The sequence below is a fragment of the Anabrus simplex genome, chromosome 10, assembly GCF_040414725.1.
Source record: "Anabrus simplex isolate iqAnaSimp1 chromosome 10, ASM4041472v1, whole genome shotgun sequence".
Taxonomy (NCBI): domain Eukaryota; kingdom Metazoa; phylum Arthropoda; class Insecta; order Orthoptera; family Tettigoniidae; genus Anabrus; species Anabrus simplex.
The window spans coordinates 29,811,735-29,828,653 of NC_090274.1; the positions used below are offsets into that span (position 1 = coordinate 29,811,735).

The 16,919-nt window shown below is 41.0% G+C and overlaps 1 protein-coding gene across 1 annotated transcript in view; it reads left to right on the plus strand.

Annotated features, from left to right (window-relative positions):
* The window catches only part of LOC136882349 (lysosomal alpha-mannosidase-like), a 375,461-nt gene extending 361,721 nt beyond the window's left edge, over nt 1-13,740 (plus strand). The window contains exons 14-17 of the mRNA XM_068229321.1: nt 6,202-6,478; nt 9,312-9,560; nt 10,492-10,641; nt 13,528-13,740. Of these exons, the coding sequence (XP_068085422.1) occupies nt 6,202-6,478; nt 9,312-9,560; nt 10,492-10,641; nt 13,528-13,740 (889 nt within the window). The remainder of the gene's footprint in view (nt 1-6,201; nt 6,479-9,311; nt 9,561-10,491; nt 10,642-13,527) is intronic.
* The last annotated feature ends 3,179 nt before the right edge of the window (nt 13,741-16,919 follow it).

The window sequence follows — 16,919 nt, forward strand, 5'->3', positions numbered from 1 at the left end:
GCTACTCGCTTCAGTAAGTTTGCATTCTATCGAATCGAATCGAATCGAATCGAATCCAATCCAATCCAATCCAATCGAATCCAATCGAATCCAGTCGAATACAGGCTAATCCAATCCAATCCAATCCAATCCAATCCAATCCAATCCAATCCAATCCAATCCAATCGAATCCAGTCGAATACAGGCTAATCCAATCCAATCCAAACCAATCCAATCGAATCTAATTGAATCGAGTCCAGTCGAATCCAATCCAATCCAAACCAATCGAATCGAATCCAATCGAATTCAATCCAATGTATTTGGGGCTATCACCCACCCAGGTGGCAGATTCCAGATCAATTGTATTCCCAGCTTTTCTTGAATGTTTTCAAAGAACATGGAAATTTATTGATTCTTTCCTTTGATAATATATTATAGTTCCTTAGTCCTTGTCCCATAAGTGAATATTTGCCCCAATGTGTCCACTTGAAATCCAAATTTCCCTTCGTATTATGATCTTCCCTACTTTTAAAAGCCTCGCTCAAGATTATTCGTCTAGTAATGTCATTCCACGCGATCTCTCCACTCACAGCTCGGAACATACCGCTTAGTCGAGCAGGTCGTCTCCTTTCTTCCAAGTCTTCCCAGCCCAAACTTAGCAACATTTTTGCAATTCTACTTTTTTGCTCGCAAGTCACACGAAACAAATCGTGCTGCAGTCTTTCATAACTATGCAGAAATATGTTAGATTGAAAATAAATATGGTCCGTAGTAATTTTCAGCCACCCGCTCTTCCATAATGTAGGAAGAGTAACATACATTTTAGGGGACATGATGGGCCGTACCCTTGATGTTTATGCGAACCCCATAGCTTAATCGTTGTGAAGGTAGACTATACTTGCTACTCGCGTCAGTAAGTTTGCATTCAATCAAATCCAATCGAAAATCGAAAATCGAAAATCGAAAATAGAAAATCGAAAATCGAAAATCGAAAATCGAAAATCGAAAATCGAAAATCGAAAATCGAAAATCGAAAATCGAAAATCGAAAATCGAAAATCGAAAATCGAAAATCGAAAATCGAAAATCGAAAATAGAAAATAGAAAATAGAAAATAGAAAATAGAAAATAGAAAATAGAAAATCGAAACTTGAAAATCGAAAATCGAATCCAATCCAGTCCAATCCAATCCAATATAATGTATTTGGGGCTATCACCCACCGAGGTGGCAGATTCCTGATCAATTGTATACCCAGCCTTTCTTCAATGTTTTCAAAGAACTTGGAAATTTATCGAACCTTTCCTTTGATAATGTATTCTAGTTCCTTAGTCCTTGTCCGATATGTGAATATTTGCCCCAATGTGTCCACTTGAAATCCAACTTTACCTTCAAAATATGATCTTCCCTACTTTTAAAAGCTTCGCTCAAGATTATTCGTCTAATAATGTCATTCCACGCGATCTCTCCAATCACAGCTCGGAACATACCGCTTAGCCGAGCAGGTCGTCTCCTTTCTACCAAGTATTCCCAGCCCAAACTTAGCAACATTTTTGCAATTCTACTTTTTTGGTCGCAAGTCACACGAAACAAATCGTGCTGCTGTCTTTCATAACTATGCAGAAATATGTTAGATTGAAAATAAATATGGTCCGTAGGAATTTTCAGCCACCCGCTCTTATATAATGTAGCAAGAGTAACATACATTTTAGGGGACATGAAGGGCCGTACCCTTGATGTTTATGCAAACCCCATTGCTTAATCTTTGTGAAGGTAGACTATACTTGCTACTCGCTTCAGTAAGTTTGCATTCTATCGAATCGAATCGAATCGAATCGAAGCCAGTCCAATCCAATCCAATCGAATCCAGTCGAATACGGGCTAATGCAATCCAATCCAATCCAATCCAATCCAAACCAATCCAATCGAATCTAATTGAATCGAATCCAGTCGAATCCAATCCAATCCAAACCAATCGAATCGAATCCAATCGAATTCAATCCAATGTATTTGGGGCTATCACCCACCCAGGTGGCAGATTCCTGATCAATTGTATTCCCAGCTTTTCTTGAATGTTTTCAAAGAACTTGGAAATTTATTGAATCTTTCCTTTGATAATATATTATAGTTCCTTAGTCCTTGTCCCATAAGTGAATATTTGCCCCAATGTGTCCACTTGAAATCCAAATTTACCTTCGTATTATGATCTTCCCTACTTTTAAAAGCTTCGCTCAAGATTATTCGTCTAGTAATGTCATTCCACGCGATCTCTCCACTCACAGCTCGGAACATACCGCTTAGTCGAGCAGGTCGTCTCCTTTCTACCAAGTATTCCCAGCACAAACTTAGCAACATTTTTGCAATTCTACTTTTTTGGTCGCAAGTCACACGAAACAAATCGTACTGCTTTCTTTCATAACTATGCAGTAAAATGTTAGATTGCAACCTAATATGGTCCGTAGGAAGTTTCAGCCACCCGCTCTTCCATAATGTAGCAAGAGTAACATACATTTTAGGGGACATGATGGCCGTACCCTTGATGTTTATGCGAACCCCATAGCTTAATCGTTGTGAAGGTAGACTATACTTGCTACTCGCGTCAGTAAGTTTGCATTCAATCAAATCCAATAGCAAATCGAAAATCGAAAATCGATAATCGTAAATCGAAACTTGAAAATCGAAATTCGAAAATCAAATCGAATCCAATCCATCGAATCCAATCCAGTCCAATCCAATCCAATCCAATATAATGTATTTGGGGCTATCACCCACCGAGGTGGCAGATTCCTGATCAATTGTATACCCAGCTTTTCTTCAATGTTTTCAAAGAACTTGGAAATTTATCGAACCTTTCCTTTGATAATGTATTCTAGTTCCTTAGTCCTTGTCCGATATGTGAATATTTGCCCCAATGTGTCCACTTGAAATCCAAGATATGATCTTCCCTACTTTTAATAGCTTCGCTCAAGATTATTCGTCTAATAATGTCATTCCACGCGATCTCTCCACTCACAGCTCGGAACATACCGCTTAGCCGAGCAGGTCGTCTCCTTTCTACCAAGTATTCCCAGCCCAAACTTAGCAACATTTTTGCAATTCTACTTTTTTGGTCGCAAGTCACACGAAACAAATCGTGCTGCTGTCTTTCATAACTATGCAGAAATATGTTAGATTGAAAATAAATATGGTCCGTAGGAAGTTTCAGCTACCCGCTCTTCCATAATGTAGCATGAGTAACATACATTTTAGGGGACATGATGGGCCGTAGCCTTGATGTTTATGCAAACCCCATTGCTTAATCGTTGTGAAGGTAGACTATACTTGCTACTCGCTTCAGTAAGTTTGCATTCTATCGAATCGAATCGAATCCAATCGAATCCAATCCAATCCAATCCAATCAAATCCAATCCAATCCAATCCAATCGAATAGAATCCAGTCGAATCGAATCCAATCCAAACCAATCCAAACCAATCCAATCCAATCGAATCTAATTGAATCGAATCCAGTCGAATCCAATCCAATCCAAACCAATCGAATCGAATCCAATCCAATCCTATCCAATGTGTTTGGGGCTATCACCCACCCAGGTGGCAGATTCCTGATCAATTGTATACCCGGCTTTTCTTGAATGTTTTCAAAGAACTTGGAAATTTTTCGAATCTTTCCTTTGAAAATGTATTCTAGTTCCTTAGTCCTTGTCCCATAAGTGAATATTTGCCCCAATGTGTCCACTTCAAGTCCAAATTTACCTTCGTATTATGATCTTCGCAACTTTTAAAAGCTTCGCTCAAGATTTTTCGTCTAGTAATGTCATTCCACGCGATCTCTCCACTCACAGCTCGGAACATACCGCTTAGTCGAGCAGGTCGTCTCCTTTCTACCAAGTATTCCCAGCACAAACTTTGCAACATTTTTGCAATTCTACTCTTTTGGTCGCAAGTCACACGAAACAAATCGTACTGCTTTCTTTCATAACTATGCAGTAAAATGTTAGATTGCAACCTAATATGGTCCGTAGGAAGTTTCAGCCACCCGCTCTTCCATAATGTAGCAAGAGTAACATACATTTTAGGGGACATGATGGGCCGTACCCTTGATGTTTATGCGAACCCCATAGCTTAATCGTTGTGAAGGTAGACTATACTTGCTACTCGCTTCAGTAAGTTTGCATTCTAACCTATTAATGCATCAAAATCCGGGTTCAACTCATAACCATTCGAAAAGATCTGGAACTTTTCTTAACAACCTCGTTATTATGATTATCTCTCTCTTTTCTAAATTGCAGATGCCGTTTCTTTTGTGCGTTCTGTTCATTTAACGTTATACACAATACGTTCACAAAAAACTAAAATTGTTATATATTTCTCATAACATAGAGCCGAAATTTAATTGTTTATTATAGGTGACCAATTGTGTGATTCAAACAGTCAGCGTTCATATTTCGATATCCAAGACGTCACTTGTGTTACTGAATTGACATAAATTTCTCTCTGTTTCTCCTTAATTGCTGCAACCAACGTCTCTTCTCCTGTGACTGCATAAAAGCAGTGTAAATCGCGGTGACGTCACACAGGTGAACTCTTCTACGGGACGTATCAGGACGATGGTGCAATCGGATTGCCCGAGATTCAAATTGCCGAACTCACCGTGTTTGCTATGCCAGAGCAGAAGCCACTGCTATGCTTCTGGGAAGAGAAGGGGAGGGAGGGGAAGTGGGGTGTATGACGGAGACAGAGATAATGCTACGTGCATATGCACAAGTTTCCTCGTTCGACTCGCACTGGATTGTTCTTGTTTCTTACAGGCAATATCCACAGTTTGTTTATTAAACAGTCGTAACTGGCAGTTCGGCTCCGTGGCTAAACAGTTAGCACGCTGGCCTATGATCACAGGTGTCCCGGGTTAGATTCCCGGCAGGATCGGGAATTTTAACCGTTATTGGTTAATTCCGCTGGCATTGGGCTGGGTGTATGTGTAATCTTTATAATCATTTCATCCTCATCACGACGCGCAGGTCACCTACGGGAGTCAGTTCAAAAGAGCTGCGCCTGGCGAGCCGAACCTGTTCTCGGACACTCCCGGTACTAAAAGCCATACGCCATTTAATTTCATTTACTGCACACACAGTACAAGAACACACTGTAATTAGGACACACTTGTCAGTCAAGGAATGCACCAGATCGTTTCCTCTCTCGTCTGCTGGTTGCAGTCACGTTCTTTATTATTTAACATGCTCGAAGATGCAGCACTGCCACCCCACTTCACTCACAACATTCTAAATGGTATGAAATGCTGAACTAAGGAAACAATACGTCCAATTGTTTGATTACTGTAGTTGTTCAATATGCCCCCTCCTCTTTCGATGTACATTTCAGACCAGTGTAGTAGTGATCTTTGGACTCTGTTCATGATAAATCAATACTGATCTGCATGTAGCGGCGTCGCCCAGGTGGCAGATTCCCTATCTGTTGTTTTCCTAGCCTTAAATGATTTAAAAGAAATTGGAAATGTATTGAACATCTCCCTGGGTAAGTTATTCCAATCCCTAACTCCCTTTCCTGTAAATTAATATTTTCCCCAATTCGTCCTCTTGAATTCCAACTTGATCTTCATATTGTGATCTTTCCTACTTTTAAGGACGCCACTCAAACTTATTCGTCTACCAAAGTCATTCCACGCCATCTCTCCTCGGAACATACCACTTAGTCGAGCAGCTCGTCACCTTTCTCCCAAGTCTTCCCAGTCTAAACATTGCAACATTTTTGTAATTACACTCTTTTGTCGGATATCACGCAGAACAAATCGAGCTGCTTTTATTTGGATCTTTTCCAGTTCTTGAATCAGGTAATCGTGGTGAGGGTCCAATACACTGGAACCATACTGTAGTTGGGGAGGATGTGTAGTGTGGCGCGGTAGACCTGGAAAGCTGCATGCATCCTTAGTACAAGTTGATCTTTTCTTTCTACGGGGTTCGTATTGTAGTCAATCTGTGCAGAACAAACTGTACACTGCCTACTGAGGCTGCGAAGCGACTATGTGAAACGAACGAAAAACTTGTGCAATGTCTCCCACTTCCCACTTCCCCTCCCTTCCCTTCCCGGAAGTAACAAATTAACCTCATTTTCTCCGCCAATTGGATTGCACCATCGTTCTCATCATAGTGTACGTCATAGTGAGCTTCCTGTCCTACACTATTCTATGTTAACCATTATGTTCCCTGACAGTGATGGTGTGGGCAAGGAGGTGATTAGCCGGTTCAGGTCGGAACTGGCCACTCATGGTGTTTTCTACACGGACGCCAACGGTCGGGAGATGATGAAGAGACGGCTGAACTACCGGCCGACGTGGAGCGTCCAGCTGGAAGAACCTGTGGCGGGGAACTACTACCCTGTCACCACCAGGATCATGATAAGGGACGAGAGCAAGTCCATGGAACTGGCCGTACTCAACGACAGGGCTCAGGGCGGGTCCAGTCTCCACGACGGTGAGCTGGAACTCATGGTGAGACTCCTCACTAAAGCCCGGACTTTTATTCAGTAACGGGTTAGATTGCAAACTAATTTGGTTAGTAGGAGGTGTCGGCCACCCACTCTTCCGTATTGTAGCAAGAGTAACATAAATTCTAGGGGTTCTAATGGGGCCGTACCCCTAATGTTCATGCAAACCTCATAGCATAATCGTTGTGAAGGTAGACTATATTTGCTACTCGCTTCAGTCAGTTTGCATTCTAACCTATTACTGCATACTAATCCGGGGTCTACTCATCACATAGTAGACAATACTATTGATAATCTGAAGAGATTTCATGAAATGCCTGTTTGCTCCCGTAACTGCTGGAGTGAAGTTAAAAATCCATTTCAGGTCAAATTATGACGAATAAAATTGATCTGTTAGTGCCTATAAGTGCCTGAATTGAACGTTAGTTCCCAATTTGCGATGAGGAAGGCCTAAGACGTTATTATTTACTTTTAAAATATAATTTGAGCATATTAATGAGTTTATCCACACGCTAATCCAGACATTATTATTATTATTATTATTATTATTATTATTATTATTATTATTATTATTGTGCCAGGGGTATAACTTCCTCGGCTACTTAAACTGCGCGCCTTCTCTGTGGCCATCTATGGCAACAGACTTGAACTTGTGAACTCCCAGAAATCTTCGTCTTCTAAAGTTAGATATCTCTACCATCGATTTAGTTGCTCTTTCTTTTGGACTAAAGATTAACTACTGGATGGAGTAATATTCATTTTTGGGATTGACAAACCTTTTTTCCTGAGGATTGCTTTGTTTATGTACCGAAGTTGTCAACACTTCAACTGGTTTCACCTCGATTGTAATCAACCTATCAGATACTTGAAAATATGTCCTTTAGGCAATTAAAACCGGGGGTGTGTTCAGGAATCCAGCCTATCAGTAAAGAGTTCTGGAAGCTTCCCCTTAGGGTAATATAAAAAAGTAGGGCACTCTAAGCCGTCTGGTCTGACTTGCTCCAGTGGTGTGGAGTGCGACTTGACTTAAGGGAGACCTGCATGAGGAAAATCCAGCGGCAGAAGGTAATGGCAGAATTTACCTAGACATGTGATAGGTGCTGCGGATAGTTTAAGGGGAAGGTTTCAAGGTAGAATTTTCGGCAAGTCTGAGGACTCTGGTTCTATTCCCTACTGGGAAATATGTAAGCCGGCCCCGTGGTGTATGGGTAGCGTGCCTGCCTCTCACCCGGAGGCCCCGGGTTCGATTCCCGGCCAGGCCAGGGATTTTTACCTAGACCTGAGGGCTGATTCGAAGTCCACTCAGCCTACGTGATTAGAATTGAGGAGCTGTCTGACTTTGAGATAGCGGACCCGGTCTAGAAAGCCAAGAATAACGGCCGAGAATATTCGTCGTGCTGACCACATGACACCTCGTCATCTGACGGACTTCGAGCTGAGCAGCGGTCGCTTGGTAGACCAAGGCCTTTCAAGGGGTTTAGTGCCAGTGTTTTTTGAGGGGTTGAGAAATATGTAATGTAAGGGAACAAGGTGTGATGACCCTCTGTCGTTTCCCGTTCAATGTTCCATTGGGTGACAAAAGCTTTTGAGAATCGTGCCTGTAATTTTCTCTATTTGGTTACAGACATTGGGCATCTTTTGTGGATGCCATTATTGTAGTTGGATCCCATGATTCCCGTAATTATCCTGCACTCTTTTTTTTCTCCAGTTCTTACAAGGGTTCATAATTGGCATTTTGTGATAGGGTTTCGGATGCATACACAACTACTGCCTTCAGAACCGTTCCATAGTGACGTATCTTAGTATTTTTGGAACGGCTTTTTTGTTCTAGATCCTGCGTGACGTTTGCAATGCTATTTCAAGTTTGCGTATTCGTTACCTAAGTCGACAAACGTGACCATATCCGTCCTTATTTGGTCCGTATTGATTCTTTTGGCTTTGGTGTGGGTAAGGTCTTGGACGAGATTGCGTTTGGTAAAGGAGTGGTAGCTCAAGGCACTCATTCGCTGATGGCAGGCAGCGAGAAGGGGAACAGGGTGACTTTATCAGCCGAGAGTAGAGAATTGGTCCAGAGGAAACTGATGAGTCCACGAGTCTTGCTCAGCACTGTACCCGTTGTACATATTAAGTGCTTCCTTGTCCAGTCCATTTTTCATTATGATCTCACCCAGGTAAATAAATTTTTCTACTCGCCTGATGTCTCCGTATTTCGTCCGATTGTTATTCTTATTCTTCCTTTCTTAATCTGTTTACCCTCCAGGGTTGGTTTTTCCCTCGGAATCAGTGAGGGATCCAACCTCTACCGCCTAAAGGGCAATGTCCTGGAACGTGATACTTTGGATAGGGGGATACAACTGGAAAGGACGACCAGAACCTCACCCAGGCGGCATCATCTCCTATGCTGAACACGGGCCTTGTGGGATAATGGCAAGATCCGAAAGGACAGACGAGGAAGGGGGAAGAAAGTATCAGTGGCCATAAGTTAGGTACCTTTCCGGTATTGCCCGGAGGAGAAGCGGGATACCACGGAAAACCACTTCGAGGATGGCTGGGGTGTGAACCGAATCCCCGAAGGCTGAGTGGACCCCGTTCCAGCCCACGTATCACTTTTAAAATTTCGTGGCACAGCCGGGAATCGAATCCGGGCGTTTGAAAGTGGCAGCTAGTCACAGTAACCACTACACCAGAGAAACGACATCGTTATTATTATTATTATTATTATTATTATTATTATTATTATTATTATTATATTCAGGAGGGCTGCTATTTCTCCTTCATTTTTGTTGTTGCTCTTGAACATTCCAGCCACGACTACTAGGTCTTCTGTCTGTTCCTAGGTGCACCGACGCTTGCTGTACGACGACGGCTTTGGTGTGGGTGAGGCCCTGGACGAGATTGCGTTTGGTAAAGGAGTGGTAGCTCGAGGCACTCACTGGCTGATGGCAGGCAGCAAGAAGGAGAACGGGGTGACTTTATCAGCCGAAAGTAGAGAACTGGTCCAGAGGAAACATTTGAGTCCACGAGTCTTCCTCAGCACTGTGCAAGATGACAGCTTTGAGCAGTGGAAGAATTCTCATACCATGGAGGTAAGTGTAAACTATTTCATTCCAGGTATTGTTTGTTTCTAATAGTGACTTTGTCGGGGAAGTACACGGAACTCTGGAGTCTTCCTTAACCCTGTGCAAGGCGTCAACCTTGAACAGTGGGAGACTGAAGGTAGCTGTAAACTAGTTCCTTCCAGGTGTTTTTGTTTCTATAAGTGACTTTTACCAGAGGAGGACACGGGACTAGTCCCATGGAAACTCTGGAGTCTTCTTCAGCACTGTGCAAGACGTCAGTTCTGATACCATGAAGGTGGTTTTAAACTAGTACCTTTCATATCGTGTTTGTTTATAACGGAGTGTTTCTTCAGCGGAGAACACGAGACAGGTCCAGAGGAAATTGATCATTCCACGAGTCTTCCTTAGATATTTTTCCTGGAATTTGTCATTAATTTCTAGCATGAGATGTTTTAGAAGTCTGCTTTGTTGGTAAAATTTATTCGCTTGGGTCTGAAGCATTTCAGATGTGGATTTGGAGGAAAATGGAAAGTATACAATGGACAGAAAAGGTAAAGAATGAAGAAGTCTTGAGAAGAGTTGGGGAAGAGAGAAATATATTAAAAGTAATCAAGAAGAGAAAGCACAATTGGATTGGTCATTGGATGAGGAGAGATTGCTTGCATATAGATGCTATAGAAGGAACGGTAAATGGAAAAAAGACAAAGAGGACGGAGAAGATATCAGATGCTGGACAGTATCAGGATAGAATACAAGTATGAGGAAACAAAGAGGATGGCAAGAGACAGGATTGGGTGGAGAGCTGCCATGTGAAGACCTGCCGTATGGCAGAACACTGATGATGATGATGATGATGATAATGATGATGGGTCTGAAAAGAATAAGTGATTCGCTGTGAATTAAACAGTTTTATATTTCGAATCTACTGTAGGCTCATGTGATTCTCTTTTCTGCGCAGTTCTCTGGCATGAAGGAAGCACTTCCAAACAACGTACAAATCCTCACCTTGGAACCCTGGAAAGATGGTACTCTGCTACTACGACTGGAACATATTCTGGAGAAAGGAGAAGATCCTCAGCTGTCGAAACCAGTCACTGTGGATCTACAGGTAAGGCTAAATATTAACACTACCAACACTAGAAAATGTGTTTGGCCACTTCTGCTGCCTGCAGATGTTTTTGGTGCTCCCGAGTGGTACTAATGTTGCAATTTAAAAGTCTCATATTCGCTAAAGACTTTTGTACAGGACAATAATTTTGATGCTATCTTACATATGATACCTGTCATCAAGACTTCATTTTGCTAGTGGCTTTACGTCGCACCAACACAGATAGGTCTTATGGCGACGATGTGGCAGGAGAGGGCCTGGAGTGGGAAGGAAGCGGCGTGGCCTTTAATTAAGGTACAGCCCCAGCATTTGCCTGGTGTGAAAATGGGAAACCACGGAAAACCATCTTCAGGGCTGCCGACAGTCGGGTTCGAACCCACTATCTTCCGGATGTAAGCTCACAGCTGTGTGCCCCTAACCGCACAGCCAACTCGCACGGTATCAAGACTTCAAGGAGTGCTTGTATATATTCATCTCTATGATTATGTTTTGTAATTTTTTTAACGTTACGACAAGTTATCGTTTCAAGATTAAGATTTCATAAGGACTTTTGGTGTGATGCGTTTTTAGGGTGTTCTAAAATAATTTTTTCAAGGTTAAAGAAGACGCAATGGGACCAAAACATGTACTTTTAATGACATTTTACTTAAGAATTCCCCTAAGAAAAATTTATTGTATTGACCAAGGTGTACTAATTAAATATTTTCCTTTACCTTACCAGTTCGCCGTCAAAGTGAACAATTGACACCATACAGCTCATATCTGACAGTAGTTTTCGTTTCCTACCCTGGCCTGGCCTCGCTGGAATACAATCATATTTTTCTGAATCGTGTTCAGGCTCTGTGAACAACAGACGTAGCCACTGCACGAATACTCCTTCAATGTCACTGCACCAACACATTCAACTTTCGTTAGGTAATTCATTTTGACTAACTGTTCGTAAACTAGAGCCTGTGACGAAGACACTATGTGCTTCGTTGATCACCCACTTTAGTTTTCGATTTAACACTATTTCGTAAAAGGAATAACTATAACAATTCATTTCATAGGCAGTTCACGTTTGTAAAGTGTGTTCGAACAACACAAAACAAACTTTATAATTTACACAATAACCATTTTTCTTGTTGTAGTATACAGGGTTATTTAGCTAAGTTGTCCACTTCAAATTCCTTCTGGTACATTAAAGATATAAAGATTACGTTTTAAAATTCTTTAACTGTATTAAAGAGCTTACAATAGTGATGGTCAACGCTTTCGCTTGAGATTCTCGAGAGTGACGTTACAGATTTCGAGACTCTCGGTGGAATCTCGAGACCGATTCTCCTGTGCTGCGATCTGTGCGGCGCGCTAGTAACTACGAGCATATCATAAGTAGTTAATGCGTGAAATAACGTTCTCATATAGAAACGCTGTGTGCCGATAAATTTTGTCAAAATTCTGGAAAAGCACTTCATGAGCTCCTTTATATCATTACGAAAGTGAAAACAGAATGTCAGTATCTTAAACGGATCGCGACTTACTTGAGGTGGACATCTTAGCTGAATAACCCTACATAATTTTGTCTAATAACTACAGATAGGATGTGCGCTTACCTGGATGCCTCGCAATTGTCGTCGACAGGGTAGCTTCTTGTGACGCTGACCGGGCCAGAGGTGTTCTGTGATAATTCGCCTTCAGCGATATTATGTATTTTTAAGTGTCGAATCATCCCAGTGGTATTTCTGCTGGCGTATTTTACTTCTTTTGTATAGAAACACAGCGGGCTGTGCTATGTGGCATCTCTTCAAAATAACTTAGATCTACGACTTACGTTGCTTTCCAGACATCGCCTTAAAGTTGTTGCGTACAATTAGGCAATTATACATTGCACCGTTTCATACCAAAGCACCTAATTATGACGTGAATACTCCGTAACACTGTAAGGAATTATTTCCTTCGTCAGCAAAATATCGGTAAATCTTGAGACCCCTTCTCAGACTGCCCATGTCTAGCTCATAAAACACTGTCTAATTTGTCTCCATCACGTACGTAATTACTGAGTATGGTAGTAACTTAACTTTTTAAAATGGAACTATACTAATTGCACCTAATAGAACACCTGAGAAGCCTCCGTGGCTCAGACGGCAGCGTGTCGGCCTCTCACCGCTGGATACCATGGTTTAAATCCCGGTCACTCCAGGTGAGATTTGTGCTGGACAAAGCGGAGGTGGGACAGGTTTTTCTTCGAATACTCCGGTTTTCCCTGTCATCTTTCATTCCAACAACACTCTCCATTATAATTTCATAGCATCTATCATTCATTAATAATCACTTTGGGAGTGGCGACCCCATCGTACTAACAGCCTATATATGATTCATTCATTACATCCCTGACCCGGTCAATGACTGGAAAACAGGTTGTAGGTTTTCATTTTCGGAACACCTGAGAATCGAGCGACAAGTTCAGTGCTGTGCTTATTTTGCTGCCTTCCGTGGTTCTAATCCCTGTCACTCCATGTGAGATTTGTGCTGGACAAAGTGGAGCCTGGACAGGTTTTTCTCCGGATACTCCAGTTTTCCCTGTCATCTTTCATTCCAGCCACACTCTCCAATATCATTTCATTTCATCTGTCAGTCATTAATCATTTTCCCAGACGAGTGAGATAGACTTCGGCAACCGGCACAATTCCTATCCTCGCCGCTAGATGGGAGTTTCATTCGATTGCTGTCCCGTCGAATGACTGGTAACAGGCGGTGGACTTTTCTTCATGGATCTTACCATTTTGTGGATACGCTAATTATTTTTTCGAACAATCAAGGAATCTGTACTCCTCCTGTCCGTGTTTCTATGGCTATTACGTATAGCAGAGAAAATATACAAGTGTGAGCTGTATTTTCTCTTTGCAGGAGCTGTTTACTCCTTTCTCGCTACTGTCCGCAGAGGAGATGAGTCTAGGAGTCAACCAGCCGTTGTCGGAGGTTCACAGACTATCATGGAGAACAGAACACCCGAAGAAAAGGAAGCACCTGAATCTACGCCGGTCGTCAGCAAAGGACAGTTCTGTAGTGACGCTGGGCCCGATGCAAATCCGTACCTTCGTCATACGAGTTAAATGGTGACAATGACGTACTTCTGCGTCGTCGACGTGATGGGGAATACACTCTGTTTCGAAACCAAATCCACACTCAACGAACAGAACTGGCGCCGTGGCATTAACCGTCGTTAAACTAACGATCGCGTCTTTTCCGTGACATTAAAGACCGTGAGGACGTTACGCATGTCAGAAGCGGCCATCTTAACTCTACTTTCCCCTTACACTTTTTTACAGGCTTAGGACTGGCTGTGCAGGGCGAACTATTCTATTCTGTTAATCATGTTAATGCCTTGGTCTACCCGTACCTTTCTTACCACCTACACTTCTCTCACAAACTAACTGAACAAGTTCTGGGTGTTAAGATGTGTCCTGTCATTCTTCTCTTATTCCAAGGTTCTAGGTTCGTTTTCCGTCCAGTTTAAGAATTTTAATTCTGGACTGAGAAGTATAACGGGCTTCACTTCATACAAGAGCAGATGTAAGATGTAATCGATACGTAGAAATGAAAAGTGGCGTGGAAAACTGTATCAAACCTATCTATGGACTGATGACTTGAAGAACAACATTTTCATTGCTCACTTTTCTCAAAAAAAAATGAGCATGATATATATATATATATATATATATATATATATATATATTACCTAAGGTCTACTTCTTGAAGAGAAAAGGTCCAACAACATGATTGGCAGCAGCAGACAATGGCACATTCATTCAGCAATTCTTAAAAATCCCTGATGATGACTGTGCAATAGGAGAGAAACTTCAGAAGTATTCTCAAATTTTTGTACTAATTTGTTTTAGTCACACGTTACGAGATGCGTGCCTTATCTTATTTATTAATGTTAGCAGTAATTTGTGTTACACCAGCGTATTTATTAAAGGAAAAGACATCGATGTAGGATGCTGTCTCTGTTGACAAAGAATTAATCTTGAAACAAGATTCTATTTCCAAAAATAATGAAATCAACATAATGAGAGCATTTTTGTTGTCAAGTTTAACGTAGGAAGAAATCTAAGTTTGTAAAATGGGCTTTACTATTAAAATATGTGATCTATTATCTTCCCCTTTATTACAGTAGACTTTTTCTGTAAAACGTTGACAACACTGAGTCTGAAAGCAGTTTTGATAATATACTTCTGTAAGAGGTATGATGTGAAACAAATCAAGTCTTACAAGAACGTTTATTATTTGCAAACCACTATCCTTCAGCGTATAATACTGTAAAGTTTGTTAAGAATGCAACAGAAGTAATCGGAAATAACTTATTGTACTATGTACATTTCCAAAACAAATTTTACAATACACAAGATATGTTGTTACTCCCGATCTGTACACTTCATTGAAATTCTGGCTTGAAAAGTTCGAAACACTGCATTCGATATCCATGATATTCCATTTTTATTTTGTACAAGGTACGATTTAAATAAAATGTACAAGGAATCTTGTGTGCAAATGGAAACAATTTTTGGATTGTTGTTTATACTAAACTATGTTAATATTAGGGCATGCTTTTGGTCTTATTTATTAACCTATTAAAACCCCGTATTAAATTTTGAAGACAGCACGTTAGTCCTATTAGGAGCCTCCGATCTACCTGTGGGCAGGGACGGTAGAATAACACTCACGGTATCCCCTGTCTGTCGCAAGAGGCGACTAAAAGGGGCCAAGGGGCTCTAAACGTTGGAGCGTGAGTTGGCGATCACGGGGCCCTTCGCTGAGTCCTGGCATTGCTTCCACTTACTTGTACCAGGTTCCTCACTTTTGTCTATCCTATCCGACCTCCCTTGGTCAACTCTAGATCTTTTACGATCCCGACGGTAAGTAGACCACTAGAGGCCTAGGGAGTCTTTGATTTTCACCCCTTCGTAGCCCTTGTCTTTATCTGGGAGATACCTTCACTTCTTCGAAAGCGTAGCTCATGAGATATAAAATCCAATGTTATTATTATTTCTGTTTTAAAAGTAATGTTACTGTCTCTCCATTAGTAAACTTATTACTGAATCATAAATACCAGGGCCATTCAAATATCCCCGTCGGGCCAACTCAAAAAATTATAACTTATAACTTATTAATTACAAAAACACTGGTCTTCCTCCTGTCTACTTAATCCTTGCCCTGTGCCTTTCTTAACTTAGGTGGAAACTCACAGGACAAGAGTTCTATTTCAGAGATTATTCTAGTTTGTTTAATAATTCTCTTTCTGTTTTGCAATGTTATTGTTTATGCATATCTTAAAAACTGTCCTCCTTTTCATTGTCCTCTTTCCCCTTGACTTTCGTAATTTGAATGTACAAGTAGTTGCTATTAGCTATAGTTCAGTAGGGGTGCTTGCTTTCTTTCGCGATTTTGTTATTGTTTGTATTTCGCAATGTAATTTGTTGCGCTCATCAGTAGGTATTTGCATTGCTCTGTGTATCATTTTATCCAGTCATTCTATCATTGAATTCAGATAAAGAATCCATGCTGTTCCCTGGATTTGCGGTTTGCTAATACATTGCATAGACTTGGATGTTTCGCGGCAAGAAATATGCTCATTTTCATTCATAAGCACAGTATTCGTAATTTATTTATCAAATAATCAACAGGTTGGTGGCTTTACACATACATTTTTTCGACAGTACAAATTCAATTGTGCTCACGCATACATCACAGTTTTCCATCCAAATTGTATCATATAAATAGTTAAAGAAATGAAATAATGTGTACTACTTTAGTACCGCTCCTACTTCCCGAACTAAAAACATCATTTTATGCATTTCTTACATGTTGGTGTTTGTATGGAGAAACGTTTGCACTAAAATGGCATGTGCCCATTTATACAATGCTTTTGGCTTTAACGAGTTCATTTAGCCTTAGAAGTAATATTGGTGCTTGAAGAATATTTTAAGATAGCATTTGTACCCGTTCTTTGTAAAAGATTTCATGTCTCCTTCATGAATTTATGTGAAGTTACACCCCTGTATTCAAACGTTAAATACGATATGTTAAACTGATATGTTTCTACGAAGACACGTAGCAGTGACGTGAATTACGATAAACATGAACAAAGATGAGTCAGGATGAGGACAATTACAGAGCTTATTGTACGGTATAATTCCTGGTCCGACATTGTGCGAAATTTTCCTTGTTTCTCAGTTAAATATAGTTGTTGTTTCTCTGATCACTGGAGTGGTGGTGTGGCTGAATATTCATGAAACCCA